Source organism: Moschus berezovskii, chromosome 16 (genome assembly GCF_049115385.1).
Source record: "Moschus berezovskii isolate FMDL1 chromosome 16, NW_MosBer_1.0, whole genome shotgun sequence".
NCBI classification, from domain to species: Eukaryota; Metazoa; Chordata; class Mammalia; order Artiodactyla; family Moschidae; genus Moschus; species Moschus berezovskii.
In genome coordinates this window covers 5,746,632-5,772,278 of record NC_142475.1, presented here as the reverse complement: position 1 = coordinate 5,772,278, position 25,647 = coordinate 5,746,632, and the positions used below count along the sequence as shown (strand labels likewise).

The 25,647-nt window shown below is 41.3% G+C and overlaps 1 protein-coding gene across 5 annotated transcripts in view; it reads right to left on the bottom strand.

Moving 5' to 3' along the window:
• Positions 1 to 25,647, bottom strand: part of WWP1 (WW domain containing E3 ubiquitin protein ligase 1) — a 137,684-nt gene that overhangs the window by 23,894 nt on the left and 88,143 nt on the right. For 4 of the 5 annotated variants that reach the window (XM_055431915.2, XM_055431917.2, XM_055431916.2 and 1 more), the window contains 10 exons: positions 25,023 to 25,077; positions 22,875 to 22,959; positions 22,618 to 22,746; positions 16,158 to 16,233; positions 15,979 to 16,050; positions 13,108 to 13,196; positions 8,617 to 8,776; positions 2,465 to 2,598; positions 2,232 to 2,372; positions 1,405 to 1,525 (listed from right to left, as the gene is read on the bottom strand). In XM_055431915.2, coding sequence (XP_055287890.2) covers positions 1,405 to 1,525; positions 2,232 to 2,372; positions 2,465 to 2,598; positions 8,617 to 8,776; positions 13,108 to 13,196; positions 15,979 to 16,050; positions 16,158 to 16,233; positions 22,618 to 22,746; positions 22,875 to 22,959; positions 25,023 to 25,077 — 1,062 coding nt within the window. The remainder of the gene's footprint in view (positions 1 to 1,404; positions 1,526 to 2,231; positions 2,373 to 2,464; positions 2,599 to 8,616; positions 8,777 to 13,107; positions 13,197 to 15,978; positions 16,051 to 16,157; positions 16,234 to 22,617; positions 22,747 to 22,874; positions 22,960 to 25,022; positions 25,078 to 25,647) is intronic. The other variant, XR_008686688.2, reaches the window with a different exon arrangement.

Genomic DNA, 25,647 nt, shown 5'->3' with positions numbered 1-25,647 from the left:
TCCATCTGGTGATGTCCATGTGTAGAGTCATCTCGTGTTGTTGGAAGAGGGTGTTTGCTATGACCAGTGCGTTCTCTTGGCAGAACTCTATTAGCCTTTGCCCTGCTTCATTCTGTACTCTGAAGTCAAACTTGTCTCTTATTCCAGGTATCTCTTGACTTTCTACTTTTGCATTCCAGTCCCCTATGATGAAAAGAACATCTTTTTTCCATGTTAGTCCTAGAAGGTCTTGTAGGTCTTCACAGAACCTGTCAACTTCAGCTTCTTTGGCATTAGTTGTTGGAGCATAGACTTGAATTACTGTGATACTGAATCGTTTGCTTGGAAACGAAGAGGGACCAGTCTGTCATTTTTGAGATTGCACCCAAGTACTGCATTTTGGACTCTTTTGTTGACTATGAGGGCTACTCCATTTCTTCTAAGGGATTCCTGCCCACAGTAGTAGATATAATGGTCATCTGAATTAAATTTGCCCAACCTGGTCCATTTTAGTTCACTGATTCCTAAAATGTCGATGTTCACTCTTGCCATCTCCTGTCTGACCACTTCCGATCTCCCCTGACTCATGGACCTAGCACTCCAGGTTCCTACGCACTGGTGCTCTTTACAGCATGGAACTTTACTTTCACCCCAGACACATCCACAACTGGACACTGCTTCTGCTGTGGCTCAGCCGCTTCACTCCTTCTGGAACTATTTCTCCTCTCTTCTCCATTGGTACACTGGGCACCCGCTGGCCTGGGGAGTTCAGTTTTCAGTGTCCCACGTCGCTGCCTTTTCTTACTGTTTACTATGTATATGTTGCTGCTGTTGAGTCGCTCAGTCGTGTCTGACTCTGCAATCCCATGGTCTGCAGCCCATCAGGCTCCTCTGTCCACAGGATTCTCCAGGCAAGTATACTGCAGTGGGTTGCCATTTCCTCCTCCAGGATATATGTTACTTACATATATAGAGTAAATACTGAAAGTATATACATACATGTTGTCTATGGATACCTGTATACTGCATATATTAAGTATTAAAAAGAAAACAATTTTACACATGCTACAATATGGAGGAACCATGAAGACACGATGGAAACTGGAGTAAGGGAGTCACAATAGGACAAATATTGCATGACCCCCTACTTGAGCTCCCCCAATTATCAATAAGTTTGCACTCTTCAGGAGCCCTAGGAGTTGGCACTGATTGATGACTGCGCTACGACAGCATCACATTTGGGAGAACTGAAGACCCTCACTCAGTGCTGGAATTTTATACCCCCTAAACATTTTGATGAATTAGAGCGGATTGAAGATGGTGCCAATATGTTTTTAAAGCTTATGGACATTCTATTATAGAAGCATAGCAACAGACCCTCCTCCCATTAACTTTCCCTATAATAGCATAATAAAAGATCCTAACCTCCAATTCTTTTTCATCAAAGTACTGCAGCCACTGAAGGGGAACAACCTCATTAAAGCCATCAAGGAAAGCTTTGGTCTGTTCTTGTACTCCTCGAGAAAAACGCCACTCAGTCATTAAACTGAAAATAAAGATGGTATTTAAAAAGATGGTACTTTCTATGTAAGGTAAAAGGCTTTAAAACACAGAGTACTTCTTAACCATCATTAAAAGAGAAAGTGAAGAAAATCAGTAAGCTGTATGGATTGTAGAATTCAAGTGAGCACAGTTTCAAATCGGAAGTTGTGGTGAGCACTATTAAAAGAGTAAGTTAAAAAGGGAAAGGGAAATGGAATAGGAATGAGTATTACAGTGCTAGTCAGGCGCGGCTCCAGACTTGGTTTTGCTACTATCTACAGAGGGCCCCCATCTCCGCATCCAGAAATGCAGAAGTGCATGGGCTTTGGAAAGCCCTTCTTCAGCACCAATGTTCCCTGACTTTTGACCCAGACAAGGCAGGATGCAATACAGCAAGTGGCAGTGGGAAAGTGGGGGTCATCATATACGCTTTTCAAGAATGTTGGTGCTGTTGGGAAGAACTTAAATGTATGTCAGAGGCAAGGGAAGTGGGGTTTTTTTAGTTATATTTGAAGTTTTGAGTGTTTTTGCAACATGTTTATAAATAGAGGAGTATTGCGTAGAGAAACAATAGTTAAAAAGGATCACTGAAAGAGGGAACGGATGTGGAACATGTCCCCAGAGGAGCAAACAAGGCATACAGACAAGGGTACAGAGAGGCAGTTCTAAGATGCTCTGGCAGCTGGAGGAAGTAGGGACTAGCACCTTACCCAATATATTCATCTTTGTTCTCCTCTGTCACTAGGATATTGGAACCTCCCAACTTCAGGTCATGTGACGTAACCTTCCCCAAAATCTCCATGTCAACAGAAAAGTACATTTCTAAGCCACATTCTTCAATGTTGTTGTCTCTGGGTGATAGAGAGATACAACCACTAATTAACAAAATATTATGTAAAACTGGTTTTAAGAAAATACCTTATTGAAAGATAAATCTTCAAACCTTATCCAGATAAGGGAATTATAAAATTCAGTATCGATCGATTCCAAATCCTTAATAGTCAGTTTTTTACTTAGCATACGCTTGTAGAAGGGTAACGAGAAACCAGTATCAATAAACTTCCCATGAAAAAGTGCCTGCCAAGAAAAACAAAAAATTAAAAAAATTTACAAAGTAGCAATTTTCCTATTCAGGGCACAATGATAACAGAGGTATCATAAGGCTTTACAGGCAAAAAAGTACTTAATAATTAATCGGCATAAATCATGAAAACTAAAAGACTGAAATCATGAAAACGAAAAAATAAAATATTCTATAAGATGCTAAGTATGAAAAACAAATTTAGAGTGAAAACAGGATCTCTTTAACTGAGGTCAAACACTTAGCTGTATGATGTCCTGTCAATAACTTTCAAAGAGGGTGATAATGGAGCTTTATCAGACTCCCATTTAAATATGCTTCGTGGATTACAGTAACCCCACTGGACACAGGAAAGAAGGCATGTGGGGGTCCCTGTGCAGCTGGGAAGACCCCCCCAACTCCTTTCTTACCCCACAGCTGCCTGAGAGAGCTTCAGGACTAACCCTGTCTCGCCTTCACAATAGCCAGCGCAGAGCCCCGGGCCTGCAGGACCGCGACCCACCACCGTCCGCCTGTCTGCTCTGAAATCTGACTCCGCGTCTCACATCTCACCCAACTTTCAAAACCATCCTGCTATGTTTCGTCCTCTTCAAGCTCATGGTCCAGCATTAGCAAAATCCCCCACGTTCTCCATTCACCCTTCGGAGATCCTTTCGCATCTTGTTCTGACAAAAATCTGGCATCTTTCTGAGGACCGTTTCCTCTCAAATGCTCTCAGGGCGCCGGCTCTCTCCTATCCCCGTGTCACCGAGTCTGGGCGTGGCTGCGCGTCGCTCCTGCTCGCTAACTTCACCCCCTCACCTGCCCCAGCGTGCGGGAGCACGCCAGCCCTCTGCGCTCTCGGCTCGCCACGCCTGCTTCCTCACTGCAGTCATCCTCAGGCCTTCCGGTTTCCCTCCTTTACTCTCTCAACCCCACGCTGTTTCAGCACGGCCGTCATCACGTCTAAGATTTCACGGTCTGCACTCATGATTCTTTTCCTAGCCTGGCACGTTTTAATCCTTCCCATGATCTTAGTCTTTAACTTAGTTAAATGTTCTCAACACCAAACCCTCGACATGTTATTAGCACTGACTGCAATTCCTTCCTAAACTGAATTCCAAAGGGCTCCGGACATTCCAGCTCACCGCCTTCAGCAGTGAACACCAGCGAGTTTTGACCCCACTGGGATCTAAGAAAATCCAGGCAGCTCACCACCTTCAGCCGTGAACACCAGCGAGTTTTGACCCCACTGGGATCTAACAAAATCCAGGCAGCTCACCGCCTTCAGCAGTGAACACCAGCGAGTTTTGACCCCACTGGGATCTAACAAAATCCAGGGAACTTGTTAGCGTGTCACTGTCGCTCAGCCCCCTTACGAAGTTATTTCTCCCCTCACTCAGTTTTTCGTGAACATTCTGGCCACACCACACGGCATGTGGGATCTCCGCTCCCCCAACTAGGGACGGCGCCCACGCCCTCCGCAGAGACTTGGCTCCTCGGCCCCAGGGAAGGCTCCCCATGCTCAGCTGCAACTCCGTCGTCGGTCACTAAAGCCACTCCCTGGGCCCTCAGAGCACAATCACCTCAACCCCCGGCCACTTCTCCCGTGTACCTTCAAACCCCGTCTCCTCACTCCGTGCTAACGAGCGTGCTCTCCATCTCACCGAGGAAACAGAGCCACCACAGAGAACTTCTGTGCTCCCCCCACACCTGCTCACTAGTATTAGGCTGGTGCAAAATGAACTGCGGTTTTTGCATTGTTGAAATTTGCCATTTGATGTTGGAAAACATTCTAAATAAATGTAGCTGTATTATACACCCTTTTAATGCACAGTTCTTACGTTATAGTTTTCTTTTTTGCTAATGACTATTACTTGCTGTTTAGACTACAGAAATGATGCTAGACGAAAAGCAAATTGAGTGATTTTTTTTTTTTAATTCGAGTTCAAAATGGGTTGTAAAGCAGAGCAGACAACTCACAACAACAATGCATTTTGCCCAGGAACTGCTAACAAATGCACAGCGCAGTGGTTGTTCAAGAAGTTTTACAAAGGAGACGACAGCCTTGAAGTTGAGAAACGCAGTGGCTGGCCATCAGAAGTTGACAATGACCAGCTGAGAAGATCATCAAAGACAATCCTCTTACTACACGAGAAGCTGCCAAAGAACTCAAAGCTCATCATTCTATAGTCGTTTAGCATTTGAAGCAAATGAGAAAGGTGAAAAAGCTCGATAAGTGGGTGTCTCAGAAGCTGACCGAAAATTTAAAAAATCTTCCATTTGAAGTGTCTCCTTCCCTTATTCTGTGCAACAACAGTAAACCATTTCTCAGCCAGATGGTGATGTGTGAAGAAAAGTGGATTTTATATGACAACTGGTGACGACCAGCTTGGTGGTTGGACGCAGAAGAAGCTCCAAAGCACTTCCCACAGCCAAACTTGCACCAAAAAGAAGTACTGGTCAGTTTGGTGGTCTGCAGCCAGTCGGATGTACTACGGCTTTCCGAATCCCTGCAAAACCATTACAGCTGAGATGTTTGCTCAACGAATCGATGAAATGCACTGAAAACTGCAATGCCTGCAGCCAACACTGGTCAACAGAAAAGGGCCCAATTCTTCTCCACGACAACGTCTGATGACATCTGACTGCACGTCGCACAACCAGTGCTTCAAAAGTTGAACAGATTGGGCCACGGAGTTTTGCCTCATCCACCATATTCACCTGACCTCTCACCAACCGACCACCATTTCTTCAAGCATCTTGACAGCTTTTTGCAGGGAGAACACTTCCACGACCAGCAGGAGGCAGAAGATGCTTTCAAAGAATTCATGGAATTCTGAAGCACAGATTTTTATGCTACAGGAATAAGCAAACTTATTTCTCATTGGCAAAAATATGTTGATTGTAATGGTTTCTATTCTGATTAATAAAGATGTGTTTAAGTCTAGTTATAATGAATTAAAATTTACTGTCTGAAACCATAATTACATTTGCACAAAGCTAACAGCATCTGAATCTATGTATTCCTACTGTGGAGAAGCTATGACTTCTCTGTGCACTGGACACATCTCCCCCTTGCTCTCCTATTCAAGGTCACTGCTCCCATATCCCCTCTCTGACCTCATCAAATTCCTTCTCTTACTGATCATCGGTAGCATATAAATGTTTTATTCTCCTCCCATTCTTGGTTCCACACATACTTCATGGTACTGCCCAATTTCTTTTTAATCCTTTATAGCAAGTTTCTTTAAGAGATTTTGTGTGTGTGTGCTTAATTGCTCAGTCGTGTCTGACTCTTTGTAACCCCATGGACTGTAGCCCTCCCGGCTCCTCTGTCCATAGGATTCTCCAGGCAGGAATACTGGAGTGGGTTACCATGCCCTCCTCCAGGGGATCTTCCCAACCCAGGGATCGAACCCAGGTCTCCCACCTTGCAGGCGGCTTGGTTACCAGTTAAGCCACCAGGGAGGCCCGTTTAAGAGATTCATCAGTTCAGTTGCTCAGTTGTGTCTGACTTTTTCACAGCACGCCAGGCTTCCCTGTCCATCACCAACTCCCAGAGTCTACCCAAACCCATGTCCATCGAGTCAGTGATGCCATCCAGCCATCTTATCCTCTGTCATCCCCTTTTCTTCCTGCCCTCAATCTTTCCCAGCATCAGGGTCTTTTCAAATGAGTCAGCTCTTCACATCAGGTGGCCAAGGTATTGGGAGTTTCAGCTTCAACACCAGTCCTTCCAATGAACACCCAGGACTGATCTCCTTTAGAATGGACTGGTTGGATCTTCCAGTCCAAGGGACTCGCAAGAGAATTCTCCAACACCACAGTTCAAAAGCATCAATTCTTCGGCACTCAGCTTTCTTTATAGTCCAACTCTCACATCCATATAAGACCACTGGAAAAACCATAGCCTTGACTAGACGGACTTTTGTTGGCAAAGTAATGTCTCTGCTTTTTAATATGCTGTCTAGGTTGGTCATAACTTTCCTTCCAAGGAGCAAGCATCTTTTAATTTCATGGCTGCAGTCACCATCTGCAGTGATTTTGGAACCCAGAAAAATAAAGTCTGACACTGTTTCCACTGTTTCCCCATCTATTTGCCAGTAAGTGATGGGACGGGATGCCATGATCTTAGTTTTCTGAATGTTGAGCTTTAAGCCAACTTTTTCACTCTCCTCTTTCACTTTCATCAAGAGGCTCTTTAGCTCCTCTTCACTTTCTGCCATAAGGGTGGTGTCATCTGCATATCTGAGGTTATTGATATTTCTCCCGGCAATCTTGATTCCAGCTTGTGCTTCTTCCAGCCCAGCGTTTCTCATGACGTACTCTGCATATAAGTTACATAAGCAGGTGACAATACACAGCCTTGACGCCCTCCTTTTCTGATGTAAGAGACCAGCTTGCGTTTATCGTCCCCATCTCTCCCTCCAGTCTCTCCTGAGGCCCCTCCCATCCACCTTTCCTCTCCACTGCACATGAAGATCACTCACTTGCCAAGTCAAACAGTTACTTCTTGGAACTCACCCTGATCAGCAAGCAGCATTCGACTCAGCTGATCACCTCTTATTTCTTGAAACACACTTCCTTCTTCCTTGGTCTTCTGGAAACCATTTGTATTTGATTCTCCTACCTCCTCCTCTGCCTAGGCTCTTTTGACAGTTCCTTCTTATCTCCCCAACTTAAAAGCATCCTTAAACAACTTCTCTGTCCACACTGATTCTTTAAACGGTTACATCGTCTTACCGAGATATCCCCTCATTGCCAGACTTGTGTATCCAACTATCTATTCTACATCTCCACTTGAAAGTCGGCAGGAATCTTAAACCAAATCCCAATTCTGGAGTCCCTCCCCACCAAATTTCCTCTTTGTCACAACCCTGCCATCCTGGGAAATGGCAGCTGCAACCAGATACACAGACCTTACAGCTTGATGCAACACCTGACTCGCACATCTTGCATCTAAATGGACAGAAGACCTGATTGCCTCTACGGACAGATACATCCGGAACCCACAGCACACCTCACGACCTCCACGGCTACAGCTCTCGAGTCCAAGCTTGAGGACTCAAGTACCATCTCTCAGCTGAGCTGTTGCGAGTGGCCTTCCTGCTTTTCCTCTTGCTCTTCTTTGCCCCTAATTACAGTCTCTTTCTACAAGGCAGCAAACTGAGCTTAATCAAATCCATGGTCATATTATATTCCTTAGATCACACCACTCCCGGCTCAAAACCCTTAGCTGAATTTCTCAATGATCCCACAAACTGCCTATGTCTCATCTCCTACCACGTTCCCTCTACGAGCCAGCTATGCCATTTTCATTCAAACCTACTTCCACCCAAGATCTTTTTTCAGGTTGCTCCCTGTGCCTCGAATGATGTTCTTCAAAATATTTGCATGATTCAATCCCTTGCTTTCTTATTTCTGTTCAAGTGTTACCCGTCAGAGAGGCCTCCTCTACTCATATTTAATAACAGAGCAACACTTCCTTTCCCTCAGTATACAGTTATTATCCATCTCCCTCTAACAATATTTATATCCCTTAGAACAAGGACTGTGTCTTATCATGGTTTCATCCTGTTCATACTAAGATGCCATAGCAGGCAATGAATATTTGCTGAATGAATGGACAGATAATAAAGTGCAAATAAATACATAAACACAAACGCTTCTCAAGAAGTTTATAGTCCCACAAGACCTACAAAGCTACGAAAATTCCAAAAATATCAATCAAGTTCAATGATTATACAACTCAGATTTTCCTCTTATTGAAAAGTGGTCATACTACAATTAGGCTTAAATGAAAGGACTTCTAAAGATCAACTGGCTGTATCAATAATCCTTATATTCACAATCTTGATTTCACACAGGAACTTATTTTGATATTCTCTAGGCAACTTCCTTGGTAACCAAATTTGTGAATACATATAACCAAGGATGATATGTATCACTTTTTAAAAAAAATCCTCTCTAAAATACTTTTGGAATAAGCAAAATTCAAATAAATAAATAGGTAATGGAAAGTCAAGACTCACCATAGCAATAAAGCGACCAATGAAACAAAAGTATGAAAGATGGTCTGGATTAATAGTTGATGCTGGATTTATCTGTAGACAGTAGTTGTTCTTGCCAGCATACTCAAATAAGCAATACATGGGGTTCAAAACTTCATGTGAAAGCAAGAAAAACCATTCTCTAAAAGAAGATAAGTCAATATTATTTTTAGCAACCATATATAAATTTAAAAACAGACCTTAAATAAATTCATACATAACATCACACCTCTACTCAGCAGCCTTTAACAACTCTCCTGTCCAATTCCTAAGCCGTCCATTCTAAATTACCTGCCAGTTCCCGCACTGCCAAACGATAAACTAGGTGTTTCTCACATATTGTGTGCTTCTTCCTATGCCATATTTTTGTGTATGAATCCTGAACTTCAACTCAGCCTATGGGGATCCCACTTCCAAGTTCAGCTGATATCTGCTTCAGCAATTTCTGGAAGCATTTTTCAGTGTATTTCAATGTCTCAGTCACTAAATACTCTGTGGTAATAATCCAACAATATTATTCATTTTTCTGCACTTGACTGGCCCATATAACCACTATACCCACCAGACTGTAAGCAACTCAGAAACAAAAGCCATGTCTATTTTTTGTACCTTTAACTCTTACAGGCACTCGACAACCTATACACACTCGATTCATAAGGAAGATCTATTCTATTTATTTACGGCTGTGCTAGGTCTTTGCTGCTACGTGCAGGCCTTCCCTGCTGTGGTGACTGGGCTACTCTTGACTGTGGTACTTGGACTTCTCACTGGAGGGGCTTCTCTTATTGCAGAGCAGGGTTCCAGGGCACGCGGGCGTCAGGAGCTGTGCTCTGGGCTCTGGGGCACAGCCTCGATAGCTGTGGCACACGGGCTAGCTGTCTTGCAGCACGCGGGATCTTCCCAGACCAGGGATCGAAACCCTGTTCCCTGCACTGGCAGGTGGATTCTTTACCACCGAGCCACCAGGGATGCCCTGAATAGGCTTTAGTGAGTATCTGCTGGTGATACTGAGATAACACAGCACTGCTGCTACGGAACAGTTTTAACTGTTTTTTTTAGGCGATGGATTAAAAATGGAACTAAAATTTTAAAAGGTGGAATCTTTAAATGGGATAGGCATCATCTAACTTATTACCACGTAATTTGTCTCATTTTAAAAAGTCCAATACAGAAAATCTGACTAGGTAAAAGATTAATAATTTATATTACAAAATAAACTCAATGTGCACAGACTGTCTTCCAGAGCAATTTCTTCTAATACAGGGTTCCAAACTCAAATACCTACAGGTATTAGTGAGTGAGTACAAGGGGCTTCCTTCTCTGCGTGGACTCATGGTCTTCTACTCGGTCACAAACCCCCATTCCTCACTGCATCCCGGATAAAAGTTACCACTGGTCTAGGAAGAATTACTTCTAGGCATGTAATCATAGTCCTTAGACAACTTGACTATGGTGGGCGGGAAGTGAAAGAGAATGCATGGTACCCGACAGGGAAAGCAGCTACTCTGATTCAGTCAGCTGATGCCATGTGAGAAGGTATGGCAATTGTTTTTAAAGAGAGGCCAGAAATCTTGATTCATAAGAGTAATCTAGTGATTTCTTTAATGTTGTCAAATAATATAAAAAATTTTAAAATCACAATAGGGGCCATCACTATGCAAGCTAGGTCTGGCCTGGCAGCCTGTTCAGAAATGCTTTTCTGAAACTTTAAAAATACAATCTTGGAAACTTAATGAAGGGTAGAGAAGGGAGTCTAAATCAACTGAGAAATGTCAAAACCAATTTATAAAATGAAATTCAGTCCCAAAATAGTAGCTGAACCAAGCTGACTTCCCACTATGATGAGGCTGAAGTAACACATGTCCCAGGAAGAGAACTGAACATATCTAAGGGGCTGCCGTCTATGGGGTCACACAGAGTCGGACACGACTGAAGTGACTTAGCAGCAGCAGCAGTGAGAATGTGTTTCGACACAAAAACTAGAAATAAAACTCCCGGATGTTGCAGATGACTTTCAGCAAACAGCCCAGAAAAAACTGGTACATTGAAAAAAAGAATGACTACAACGTGGCATGTAACCTATATTCTAATAGTAAGAAAAAAGAAGGAAAAATTCTAAGCAACAAGAGGAAGAAGAGTTCCTGTTAACATATTCTTCCATATACTCTCAAATAAATTAGTTACAAGAGGTTGAAAAAAATTAATAGACAACGAATGAGTTAGCAGAGCCTAGAGAGGAAAACAGCAAAACCACCAACAATGAAAAGTCACATTAGAAGCAGCAAAACACGGGGCGGTACTGCCAACAGAGACGGGAGACAGTCTGAGAAAAGTCAGAACGGGATGAACAAGCACAAAGGTGAGAGCGACCGGAGAAGAGACGGCGGCGCGCAGACCGAGGGAGCAGAGCCCACGCGCCCCGGACTGCTGTTCCGGAGGAAAACCGAGCAGATGCGACAGGAAAAACAGTCAAAGACCTAATAGAAGAAAAGTCCCCTCGGGTTAAGCAAGGTCTTAATAAGCTCCAAAAGATACAAAACAATCAACGATGAAATTAATGAACTTCAAAGAAAAGACCTGCGTGGGTGCCCAGAGGAAAAAAGCTTCCTACAAGGGGCTGGCTCCTACTTGACAGTGCTCACATTCAATGAGAAGACAGTGAAGCAGTGTCTGCTGAGTACTGGAGAAACAAGTGTTGTGTGAGAAATTTATACCTAATGAAGTTCCTGTTTAAGTACAAAAGCAGCAGAAAACATGTTCTCAAACATGTAAAACTAGAGGGATCTATCACCCTTGTGAACTGATTAAACCAAAACCAATACATGAACCAAAATAAAGAATTTGGGAATAAGATAAACATGGTGTGCAGTAACTAATTATGTACATTATATGCATTAAAACCATCAAAATATAAAACAAAACCCAAACAATTAAGGTAAAAAATGGTTAAGAATGTGACTATTATAAAGTCAGACACTGTAAAAATAATACCATATTTCATTTCTAAGATGTGCCTTTTTAATGTCTGAACATTTTTGAAATTGAGAGAAATCACAATAGATGTGATATGAATGTCCACGGTGACAGGCAGTTTTCTCTTCTGAAAAAACTTAAATGTTTTAGATAAGAAAATACAATAACAAAACCAGCTCTGATAATTCCGCCAGTTCTAGTTTTCTACCTCTTTTTAAGTCAGCTGTACTAAAATTGTGATTATGTAATTCTGAACACCGATGAAGTATGAGTTCAAAAATAGAGTTGTTTCTAAGAAAAGCAAATTTAATTCTTTGTAAATATTTAATGAAAATGCTTTGACTAAAAAAATAAACTGCTGTCAAATTAGGTCTGAGCAAAGCAACTGAGGGAAAAAAAATTGAATAAAAACAATCTCCCGTTCTTACTGCTTCATAAGTGTCTGTTAAAAAAATATTTAGTAAATGTGGAAAACTATTTAGTCAAAAGGAATCAGGCTGGATTAAAAACACAAACATCAAACCAACACAAACTGTTATAACAGCAAAAAATAATAAACAACCTTATTCATGCTGATTCATCAACTATATACTATGTCCAAACAGTGGAAGATTATGCAACCATGAGTATAAGGTCTATATCTGATATGGAGAGATATCCAAGATATACAAAATAACAAAATCAAGCTGCTATAGTTTGCAAATTGTATGATCAATTCTGTTTTAAAAAAATCAGCAAATATGTATGATATCACACATATATTCAAATTTATATACAGTTGACCCCTGAACAACATGCTTCTGAACTCTGCAAGTCCCCTTATATGTGGATTTTTTTTCAATAAATATAGCACCTGTATTTTCATTTTACAAATATCTTAAAATCATTTAAGTGCAGCAAAAGTCAATTAGAGATCACAGTGTGTGGAGCTGAAAGAACTAGGGATTTGAATCCAGATTTTATCCAAACTGCTTTAGCTTCCTGTCCTTTGGTAAGTCATTTACCAATTCCTTTGTTTTGTGTTGTTTTTAATGGAAGGAATGTTGATTTGCAATATTGTGTTAGTTTTAAGGTATATAGTAAAGTGTTTCAGTTACATTTTTTCAGATTATATTCCATTACTGGTTTGTACATGACATTAAATATAATTCCATGCTATACAGTAAATCCTTGTAGCTTATCTATTTTACATATAGTAGCTTGTATTGATTAATCCCATACTCTTTTGTTTTTGAAACAGAAGTAGCAATATGCAGATTTTTGACAACACAGAGATCAGCACCGGTAACCCCCATGTTTTCAAGGGTCAACTGAATATGCAGAGAAAATGTACAGGATAAGCAAAATATAATAATAATGGTTACTGCTAGATTTATGTGAATATTTCAATTTTTGTTTTTAAAAATAATTCTAGATTGCTATTGAAAAAATGTATCTTTTCAAGAATATACCTACAGTGGAGATACACTTATTTCAAAGCAGATATGTCTTTTATTTTACCTTGCCAGGCCACCATAATCAAGTCCTTCTTCTCCTCTAAATATTACATATAATCGCCTCCTCAAGTCATAAGGTTTTAATGCCATAATCTAATTAAAAACAAAAACATGGATGCTTAAACATTCATATGTAACACAAGTTTCCTCTAAAACAGTTTTATTTAAATTTCATGTGTTTTCAAAATTACACATTTCGTTATCTTATACAACAATGCTTTTAATTCAAAGAGATCAACTGGTTTACTACACAAACTAGCAAAGATGCATCTTACTCTACTAAGCTTTCTCTGATTAACTTTCATAAATCTCTTTCCCCTCTTCTGGTATTAAATGGTAGTTCTACTTTGGGTTAGTTTCAAGAGAGGAACAGCTTGAAACAGAATGTTTTTCAGGTTAGAAAATATTCCCTTCTCTGTCACTCTCCAAATTTTACCGAAATCTTATAAAAGATGACTTGCAAATTGTTTTGACGAGCAACACTTAATGCAAAGTAGAATTTATTGCTTACACCACATATTCCATTTCTCAGTAGGAAAGGAACTCAGCTATTGTGAAGAATTATTTATAAGATGAATTTTAGCATAAAAAGGTTTATCTTAAAACTATATCTATACTAGATTTTTTATAAGCCTTAAGGGCTCACACTAAGGTTACTAGTAAATAAGCTTTACTTCCAGATGAAAGGGAATTACTTCCCAAAGCCAAGACTGGCCTGGGTGAGGCGACAGCTCCCTAGCTGGCCTCCACTTTACAGCAAGTCACGGGCTCACACAGCACGACTCTCCCCAAGCCAGAAGACAAAGCCAAGTAAAATCTACCATGAATTCAGACGTGTATGTATTAAAACAAAGTTTACACAGAGCTGGGAACAAGGTAAGAATTTATTAAATCAAACAGAAAGTTTTGCTGATACTAGCTATATTACGTAACTTGTCCAAACTGCAACAAGTGACTAAACTGAAGCTAGGATTTGAACATCACTGAGTTAAGAACTGTTATTCCATTTTGGCTTCTATACATAAAAGTCCCTGTGTACGTGAACACACAGAGAATTTTAATTTTTTACTGTAATACTTCGGGAGAAGACTGAGAAGAAAAATTCTCAACCTCGTCAGAAAAAAAGAACTGACAATATTTTGGTTTTTCATCTTTATTCTACAGATAATCCAGCAAAGGTATTACACTCATTTGTTCCTGCCACCAGATGTTTATTAATGCCTGCCATGTGCAAAGCGCTGCTTCCAGGCACTGTGCAAAGCGCAGTGATCACAAGAGCTGTGTTCTCGGGGCGTCACCCTGGTAAGGGAGATACACTGTGCCAGCTGGGGTGGCGGTGCTTCAGGTGCTCAGCTGTGTCCAACTCTGTGACTCTGTGGACTGCAGCCCGCCAGGCTCCACGGGGTTCTCCAGGCGAGACTACTGGAGCGGGCTGCCAGTGCCTTCTCCGCAGGCAGTGAGAAGTGTTGCAAACGAGCATCAAGTGCCATGCTGGCTACCTGGGACCGTGAGGGAGGTGAGCAGAGAACTGCCATCTGAAGTGAGTGCTTGGACAAGGCCTGAGGTCATGACGCCGAACACACACCAGGAGGGCGTGAGAGCTAACATGAGGGTGTGAGAGAGATATCTAAGTGGGACACAGCGCCTATACCAACCTAATTTTAATTTAGTCTCACATCACAACTGTTCTGAGTTAATGAAGTCTGAGTAAAAAAGTAAATAGGTGTCAAAATATGTCAACTTGTTCCAGAGCTCGTTACGCTTTACTTTAGTAATCTAATTTATGGTAGAATGGTTTTGTTTCTCAGCCTAGGTACCTGTGCCTGTAAAATGGGCGATAATGACAGGAGCTACCTCAAAGGGATTTTGTGATGAATTAATGAAATGATAAACGGAAGGTGCCAGTGCTAAGCATATGACAACCACTCGATACATGACGGATTTTATGATTATAAGGGACGCTCAGTAACTGGCAGTCACTGTCACAGCTGCGTTCTAAATGGCTGAAAATTTCTAAACCTTAACTCCCTTTAGATATAACAAATACAACGGCTCAAGTTGTATGATTTCCCTCAGTATCCAAGGTGTGTTGGTTCTAGGACAGCTCCACAGATACCAAAATATGGGGGTGCTCAACTTATGGGCATCTTCCCATATAATTTAAAATCATCTCTAAATAACTTATAATACTTCAAACAACATAAATACCACATACACACAAGCATACCTCGGAGATATTATAGGTTTGGTTCTAGAGTACCGCAATAAAGAGAATATCACAATAAATCAGGTTACACTCATTTTCTGGTTTCCCAGTACATGTAGAAGTCATGTTTACTCTGTACTATAGTCTATGAAGGGGGCAATAGCATTATGTCTAAAAAGGCAATGTACAGACCTTAATTTAAAACATACTCCATTGTTAAAAAAAAAAAGTGCTAAGCGTGATCTGAGCAAGTTGAATCTTTTTGGAACAGTAAATCAAACGTAACTGCTCACAGATCACCTTAACAAATTAATAATAATGAAAAGTCTGGAGCATTTCAAGAATCATGAAACTGTGACGCAGACACACTACCACGTGAACACATGCTGTTGGGAAAACAGTGCTGTGAGACCTGCTCAACACAAGACTGTCAGAAACCTTTCATCTGTAAAAACCACAGTATCTGCAAAGTGAAACAAAGCAAGGCACAATAAAACAATCTGTGGGCGGCAGCAAATTCAAATTTCGCCTTTTGAAACTTTCTGGAAATCTCCCTCCACCCCACCACAGAATATTTTCTGTCCACAGCTTGTTGAATCCGTGGATGCTATTATATCTGTGGATATAGAGGGCTGACTGTACAATTTTATTCTGGAACATCTTTCTTACCTGTTGGAAGGAATCTTCGAACAACGTCTGCCGGGACACATTGATCTTTACGTGACTGGGTAGAGCATTAGACTGAAAACAAAAATAATATCATAATATCATGTAAGTTACAGTACGTGTGCCCTGTAATAAGAAAACTAAATGATTATGAACGGAAGGTTTATTTACCACTGCAGTACCTGGCACAAATAACGGAAGTGAGCGAGTTTCCACCTGAAGCTGCGTTCATAGGCAATCTGTGGACCACCTTTAGTTCTAAAGAAAAACAAAAACAAACCATATATTAATATATAATAAAGCTGGATGTTCACTATTCAGTATGAAACTGGAGCGTACCAGTGTCCTACAAATGACAGGGAAGTTACTCTGTAACACCTGCTGGGAGAGAAGCGAAGGTAGTATCTAGGGGCCAACAGAGACTTGAGCAATGAGGACACGATAGACACACACGAAGATGGGGATGGATGATGTGCAAGGATGGGTCTTTTGTAAAGAAGTTAGCTAATGTGCTTCAAGGATACAATAAACAAACAAAGAAGCTAGTTAATGTGCTAAAAACATATAATAACAAACGAAAGAACTGTATATAAACAAAAACATCTTTGGGAAAAAATGAAAGCATTTTATAGAAAAATAAAAAACAGATTTGTAAACATTAGCATAACAAACTAAAGGGTAATAGTAAAAAATATTTTTAAGAGGAGGAAATTCCCACATAACAGAGTAAAGAAGCAGGAACAAAATTCAATATGTGAGTAACTCCAAATAAATAAAAAATGTACAAAACAGTGAAAATATGTGATAGAATTTAAATATATATGTATATTATACATAGTTACAGTGAGCATAATGGGAAAAGTTTCCTCATATCTGGAAAACAAATACTAAAAGTCAGTAGTATTTCAGACAAAAAAACCATAAAACATAAATTGTATTTTTTTCTCAGTCCCATGTAATTATTCTTGTTGGTCTTGATCTCTTGTTAGCAGTTTATGAAGCCATCAGGTTTTCCATTAGAATTCTGTAATTTCTTACTCAGTTAAGTGGTATGATCTAAAAGTTATTAGAAACCTATTTTTGTAAAAAAGTCCTCTCTATGAATCTTCTGGAAGATCTTCAGGTTTGTAAAAGCATCAGAGTATATAAATGTCAGAGAATTGAAATGGCATGATTAATGAACCAACTGCAATGCAACTGACAAAGCAATCTGGCTATTCACGCAACACATAACACCGTAAGACAATAACTGAAACTACGGTGCGACACTCTTCCAGGACACACCCAATCTGAGGAATGTCAGAACACTGACATTAATTAACATTTAGCTGCAGAATCTAAGAAGTTTTATCATTACATTTGATAGTGCTTCCCATGTAATTCAACATACCAAATAAGCCTAATTATCAATAGTTGAAACTCTCTTGGAAAAGTTTTAGAGAACTTATGTAAGCATCTAATATTTAGCTACAGATGAAAAGAATCCCTTTAGCACAATAAAGCTATCTTTCTTTGTGGAGGAGGGGTGTGGAATATAAATCCACACAAAGATACTTTTGTCTGACAAAAAATGAAATAAATTAAAATTAAAAAATAATAAACTAAAACAGGCAACAAAGACCTACTATATATATAGCACAGGGAACTCTACTCAATACTCTGTAATAGCCTATATGGGAAAAGAATCTGATAAAGAACAGATATATGTAGGCATGCATTTCAGGAAGCAACAGTTAGAACTGGACATGGGACAACAGACGTTCCAAATAGGGAAAGGAGTACATCAAGGCTGTTTATTGTCACCCTGCTTATTTAACTTATATGCAGAGTATATCATGAGAAACACTGGGCTGGACAAAGCACAAGCTGGAATCAAGATTGCCAGGAGAAATATCAATAACTTCAGATATGCAGATGACACCACCCTTATAGCAGAAAGCAAAGAAGAACTAAAGAGCCTCTTGATGAAAGTGAAAGAGAAGAGTGAAAAAGTTGGCTTAAAGCTCAACATTCAGAAAACTAAGATCATGGCATCTGGTCCCATCACTTCATGGCAAATAGATGGAAAACAGTGGCAGACTTTTTTTTTGGGGGGGGGGCTCCAAAATCACTGCAGATGATGATTACAACCACGAAGTTAAACGGTGCTTCCTCCTTGGAAGGAACGTTATGAGCAACCTAGATAGCATATTAAAAAGCAGAGACATTACTTTGCCAACAAAGGTCCGTCTAGTGAGGGCTATGGTTTTACCAGTAGTCATGTATGGATGTGAGAGTTGGACCATAAAGAAAGCTAAGTGCCAAAGAATTGATGCTTATGAACTGTGGTCTTGGAGAAGACTCTTGAGAGCCCCATGGACTACAAGGAGATCCAACCAGTCCATCCTAAAGGAAATCATTCCTGAATATTCACTGGAAGGACTGATATTGAAACTGAAACTCCAATACTTTGGCCACCTGATGTGAAGAACTGACTCACTGGAAAAGACCCTGATGCTGGGAAAGACTGAAGGCAGGAGAAGGGGACGACAGAAGATGAAATGGTTGGATGGCATCACCACTCAATGGACATAAGTTTGAGTACACTCCAGGAGTTGGTGATGGACAGGGAGGCCTGGCGTGCTGCAGTCCCTGGGGTCACAGAGGGTCAGACACGAGTGAGTGACTGAACTGACCTGATGCATGCATGTGTGCTCAGTTGTGTCCGACTCTGCAGCCCCATGGACTGTAGCCCGCCAGGCTTCTCTGTCCATGGGGTTTCCCAGGCAAGAATACTGGAGTGGATATGTATAACTAAATCACCCTGCTGTATACCTCAACTGCTAACTGCTAAGTCACTTCAGTCGTGTCCGACTCTGTGTGACCCCACAGACGGAAGCCCACCAGGCTCCCCCGTCCCTGGGATTCTCCAGGCAAGAACACTGGAGTGGGCTGCCATTACCTCAAACTAACACAATATTGTAAATTAACTATACTCCGATATAAAATGAAATTTTTTTAAATTTAAAAGATATTAAAAAAATTGAACAGATTTTCAAATAACCCAGCACTTCTAATAGAGTGTTGCAGGTGAAAAAAATATATGTTTCAAAGGCTTATTTCTCACTAACATAATGAGATTTACATTGTTATTAGAAAACATAAACTGACACAAGAATTTGCAGGAATGCAGATGGGGAGGGGGGCGACAGGCGTAATACGTATAATACAAAAAAAAAATAAAGCTGAATTGTGTTGTAACACCAGGATTGGCACCAGGACTTGTTGCAGATGGTATATGCTGCTTTTTCTACACTTCTGGGGTTGTACTTTCCACCACATTTTAGATTTTAACCATGTATTAGAGTGCAAATATTAAATGTAATATTAAAAAGTTAGTTAAATATGAGAGTCTATGACTATTTAACAAAAAACTTCTTGCTAACCCTTAAATGTAAGGAGGGGAGGACAAGAGGCTCTAGGAAGGAGAGACAGGAAAGGATATTCTATCACATGTTAAAGTTAATCTGAAATCAAGACAAATACTGCTGGAGAGAGTAAGCAAAGCAAAACTGAGCTTCTGCGAAGTGATGTTTAGGTCACCCAGCTCAGCAGGTAGGTGAGGGAAAAAGCAGGGTGGGTGGCATTTAGGGGAAGTTCTATTCACACTGAGAGCGCCTGGGTCTTTTGCCCACTGAGCGATAGCGTACGAGACAGGCATAAAGAACTTTTACAATCCTAGGGAACATTTTGGAATGGATGGAAAATATTCTCTTCTATTGTCAGGTTCAACTGAATTCACGCAACAAATATTTACAAAGCGCACTGTATGTGCCCTGGCACTCTTCTAGATACTGAGGGCATGACTGGCTAATAAACTGGAAATATCCCTCTTTTTTTGCAGTTTATGCACTAGTGAAGAGAACAGACAAGACACAATGAGGGGTAAACCATACATTTAGTGCTGCTGCTGCTAAGTCACTTCAGTCGTGTCCGACTCTGTGTGACCCCACAGACGGCAGTCCACCAGGCTCCCCCGTCCCTGGGATTCTCCAGGCAAGATCACTGGAGTGGGCTGCCATTTCCTTCTCCAATGTGTGAAAGTGAAAAGTGAAAGCGAAGTCGCTCAGTCATGTCTGACTCGTAGAGACCCGATGGACTGCAGCCTACCAGGCTCCTCCGTCCATGGGATTTTCTAGGCAAGAGTACTGGAGTGGCTTGCCAGTGCCTTCTCCGACATTTAGTGCTAGAAAAGCATAAACGTGCACCACTCCCGCTCCTAAAAGGGAAACAAGATTAAAAAAGGAAAACAGGAGTAAAGTGGGGAGAAGAACGTCTCAACTGTGAACAGAATAAACAGAGTGGGATTCATAGACAAAACAGTGTCTGGGCAGGAAGCATGGAGGCCATGTCACACAGGTCCCGTTGGGGGAAAGCGCATAGCAACCCGGGGAAGTCAGAGCCCAGATGAGGAGGCCTCAGACGTCTGAGGTACCGCCGAGTCGCTAGGGAAGCTGAGGCAGAGTGAATGAGGAGAAATGTCAGGCGTGAGGCTGACACAGTGACAGGGGTCAGACGCTCCAAGGGCTGAGAGGCCACGGCCAAGTGCTCTGCTTTTTCACTCAGATTAACATGGAAACCACGGGAGGGTTTCGTGGAGTAACTTTTCACTTAAAAAATAAAAAAGTAAAACGTCTTGTATGGGGGACCGTGTTGCAGGCAGAAAGCAGAGTGACACTCAGAGAAACACTCCAGTGAGACCACGGTAGCTTGGACCGAAGTGACGCAGTGGACATGGCGAGACAGAGCTGGTCCTGAGTGCGTTCTGAAGCTGAGGGAACTGGAACTCGTGATGGACTGCTTGTGCCGTGACAGAGAGTAGTCAAGGACAATTCCAAGATCTCTGGCTCAAACACACCTACGAGTGGAGGTCCCTTCAATTCAGATGGCAAATATCCCAGGCAGAATAAGTCTGACTGATGGCAGTCATCAGGAAGAAGTTAAGAATAGCGATCAAGTAAGTAGCAGCAAAATTACAAATGAAACACTAGAGAAAACATTTGTGAGCTGGGTAAGATTCACCAAGAGAATGAGTATAGAGGCAGAGAAAAGAGATCTGAGGAGGTACTTCGGGCACGGCAATCTTAACAGGCTGACAGGAAAGGAGGGTCTCTGTCAGCCACAAAAAGGAAGAGGAAGTAAGACGAGACAGGCAGAAGGAGCAGGAAGCAGAGCCCCTGTGCTGCTTCTGTCAGGAGAGAGAAACGCCCTTCAGACACTCCTGAAGGAGAGCAGGAAGCAGAGCCCCTGTGCTACTTCTGTCAGGAGAGGGAAACGCCCTTCAGACACTCCTGAAGGACAGCAGGAAGCAGAGCCCCTGTGCTGCTTCTGTCAGGAGAGGGAAACGCCCTTCAGACACTCCTGAAGGAGAGCAGGAAGCAGAGCCCCTGTGCTACTTCTGTCAGGACAGGGAAACGCCCTTCAGACACTCCTGAAGGAGAGAAGGAAGCAGACCCCTGTGCTACTTCTGTCACGAGAGAGAAACGCCCTTCAGACACTCCTAAAGGAGAGCAGGAAGCAGAGCCCCTGTGCTGCTTCTGTCACAAGAGAGAAACGCCCTTCAGACACTCCCGACTGTGTCAAATTAGACAGAGCTGTAAACCAACCCAGGGACTAACCAACTGGAGGGCACTGGTCCCCTCAGTGAGGTTAGAAAGGGCCAGTGAAACTTCCTTGTTGTTGCTTTGAGAGAGAAACTAGAAACAGCAATTACACAGGCAAGTCGTTCAGGTAGTTTTCTTGTAAAGCGAAGCAATAAAAATGAATTCTCCATTAAATGGACTTATAAGGTGATAAGTTATGGCTTTCCACTTGTCCATTTCTAATCTCAGAGAAGTAACACCTGACGGGAATGATACAGCACAGAAAGATGGATGGTATGAAAATCACTGCTGGAGCAGCTAATAGGAAGACAGGGGAAAGATCTGGAGCACCAGCAGAGGGATTGGCCTTTGACAGGAACAGTGACAATCTCCCTTCAGGATGAAGAGGGACGACAGATGCTGACTGGTAGAGAGATCCAACGGCAGGAATTCGAGAAAAATTTTATGGCTGCTTCCGTTTTCTTAGTAATGTAAAGACATCACATCTAGGAGTAAGGATGAAGGATGAACGAGAGACCTTCCAAATAATTAAGCTCTTTTCACCAGGAAAACCGTGTTGAACGTCTCAGTCCCTGATGTTGCAGAGGCAGGATGTGCCTGTTAAAAGCACACACTCTGGACAGACTGCCTTGGTCTGAAACCACATCCATCACTTGCTGTGTGACTCTGCATAAGTCAGTTATGCTCCCTAGGCCTCAGCTGCCACACCAGGAAAGTAAGGCTATCAACCTCAAGGAACTGTTGGAAGATAAAAGCTAATCTATATAAAGTGCTTAGAAGAATCCTTGGCACATAGTAATCACCAGATAAATATTTACTACTGTTCTTAAGGACTTATATGCCACAAATCCACTCTATAATATATACAGTAAAGCAAAACAGGTATATTAGATGATTACTTGTAAAGATTTTCTTGATACATGATGTAAAATTTGCTTGAGGCTAAATTAGAAGTCAAACTTTATGTTCTCATTAAACAGCATCTCAGAACTTCACTTACACAGATGACTTCCCATTGCGAGGATCTTTGAATGTTGTCGTTCTTGTATTATGATCAACAAAGTACCTCACACCTTCCCGTGTATACCTTATTTCCCAACCTTCTGGCAGGGGTTCTTCATTCTGCAAACTAAAAGATAAAGTCACAGTCACACAAGGTGAACACTGTCGAGGTGCTAACAGCATCTGAGTGGAGGTTCACTTGATCCCGTTTCCGACACGTATGATCACGTAGGTAAGGCTGTAGGATGTACATACCCTTGAGTTCTGGGGTCTTCCCACTGGGTTGTTTTTGTGTTATGATTCACGAAGTAAACTCTGTCTGTGGAATCCACTCTTTTTTCTAAAAAATAGAGTGAGTGTGGCGTTTAAATAACTGTTGGCTATATAAACATTTCAATATTTACATCAACTACACATTAGCTTTTGACTCATGACACTGTACAGGAGACAGGGATCAAGACCATCCCCATGGAAAAGAAATGCAAAAAAGCAAAATGGCTGTCTAAGGAGGCCTTACAAATAGCTGTGAAAAGAAGAGTAGCGAAAAGCAAACGAGAAAGGGAGATACTCCCATTTGAATGCAAAGTTCCAAAGACTAGCAAGGAGAGATAAGAAAGCCTTCCTCAGCGATCAATGCAAAGAAATAGAGGAAAGCAATAGAATGAGAAAGACTAGAGATCTCTTAAAAAGAGATACCAAGAGAACATTTCATGCAAAGATGGGTTCGATAAAGGACAGAAATGGTACGGACCTAACAGAAGCGGAAGATATTAAGAAGAGATGGCAAGAATACACAGAAGAACTGTACAAAAAAGATCTTCACAACCCAGATAATCACGATGGTGTGATCACTCACCTAGAGCCAGACATCCTGGAATGTGAAGTCAAATGGGCCTTAGAAAGCATCACTAAAAACAAAGCTAGTGGAGGTGATGGAATTCCAGTTGAGCTATTTCAAATCCTGAAAGATGATGCTGTGAAAGTGCTGCACTCAATATGCCAGCAAATTTGGAAAACTCAGCAGTGGCCACAGGACTGGAAAAGGTCAGTTTTCATTCCAATCCCAAATAAGGGCAATGCCAAAGAATGTTCAAACTACCGCACAATTGCACTCATCTCATATGCTAGTAAAGTAATGCTCAAAATTCTCCAAGCCAGGCTTCAGCAACACGTGAACTGTGAACTTCCAGATGTTCAAGCTGGGTTTAGAAAAAGCAGAGGAACCAGAGATCAAATTGCCAACATAGGCTGGATCATGGAAAAAGCAAGAGAGTTCCAGAAAAACATCTATTTCTGCTTTACTGACTATTGCAAAGCCTTTGACTGTGTGGATCACAATAAACTGTGGAAAATTCTGAAAGAGATGGGCATACCAGACCACCTGACCTGCCTCTTGAGAAACCTGTATGCAGGTCAGGAAGCAACAGTTAGAACAGGACATGGAACAACAGACTGGTTCCAGATAGGAAAAGGAGTACGTCAAGGCTGTATACTGTCACCCTGCTTATTTAACTTATATGCAGAGTACATCATGAGAAACGCTGGGATGGAAGAAGCACAAGCTGGAATCAAGATTGCCGGGAGAAATATCAATAACCTCAGATATGCAGATGACACCAACCTTATGGCAGAAAGTGAAGAGGAACTAAAGAGCCTCTTGATGAAAGTGAAAGAGAAGAGTGAAAAAGTCGGCTTGAAGCTCAACATTCAGGAAACTAAGATCATGGCATCTGGTCCCAACACTTCTTGGGAAATAGATGGGGAAACAGTGGAAACAGTGTCAGACTTTATTTTTGGGGGCTCCAAAATCACTGCAGTTGCTGATTGCAGCCAAGAAATTAAAAGACGCTTACTCCTTGGAAGGAAAGTTATGACCAACCTAGATAGCATATTAAAAAGCAGAGATATTACTTTGCCAATGAAGGTCCATCTAGTCAAGGCTATGGTTTTTCCCGTGGTCATGTATGGATGTGAGAGTTGGACTGTGAAGAAAGCTGATCGCCGAAGAATTGATGCTTTTGAACTGTGGTGCTGGAGAAGACTCTTGAGAGTCCCTTGGACTGCAAGGAGATCCAACCAGTCCATTCTAAAGGAGACCAGTCCTGGGTGTTCATTGGAAGGACTGATGCTGAGGCTGAAACTCCAATACTTTGGCCACCTCATATGAAGAGTTGATTCACTGGAAAAGACCCTGATGCTGGGAAGGACTGGAGGCAGGAGGAGAAAGGGACAACAGAGAATGAGATGGCTGGATGGCATCACCGACTCGATGGACATGAGTTTGAGTGAACTCCGGGAGTTGGTGATGGACAGGGAGGCCTGGTGTGCTGTGATTCATGGGGTCGCAAAGAGTCAGACATGACTGAGCAACTGAACTGAACTGAACCGAACACATTAGCTTACCCCAGCCTGGTGGCAAAGGCCCGTATGGGTCATTTTCTGCTGCTAACATTGAAGCCTGATTGGAGAAAAGGTTTAGGAGGAGAAGTTAAAAAAACAGGTTTAAATATAAAAGCATAAACTAAGCACTTGGCTGAATCACATTTAATAGTCATTTTCTAAAAAATATGATAAAGAAATGTGATATAGTAATTTTAAGGCACAAAATTCTAAAAATGTCATGAGTTAAGAGGAGTTAAATAAGCGATAAATTATTAGTTTTTGTACAATGATTTAGAAATAATGCATCAACATTAGCACTTTAATCTCTTAGACCTTCTGTAACAGTCCATAAGAGTGAAATGACATGAGAGAATAACATATAGAAAATTGTTGTTTAAATAAGGTAACATTATTTGCTGAAAAACAGAATAATTACCAGTTCTCTTTAAAACAAATGTCTACTAACATAATAATGTTAAACTCCAGAATTATCTTTGTAAAAATAAACTTTTACCTTTGTATTAATATATTTTATATATTCAAACATACATAAGAACATATCAGTGCTTACATATTATGACAACTCAGAAATATATTCAAAAGAAAATAAACATTTTTATCATCAGTTTTTAAAGAAAGACAAACA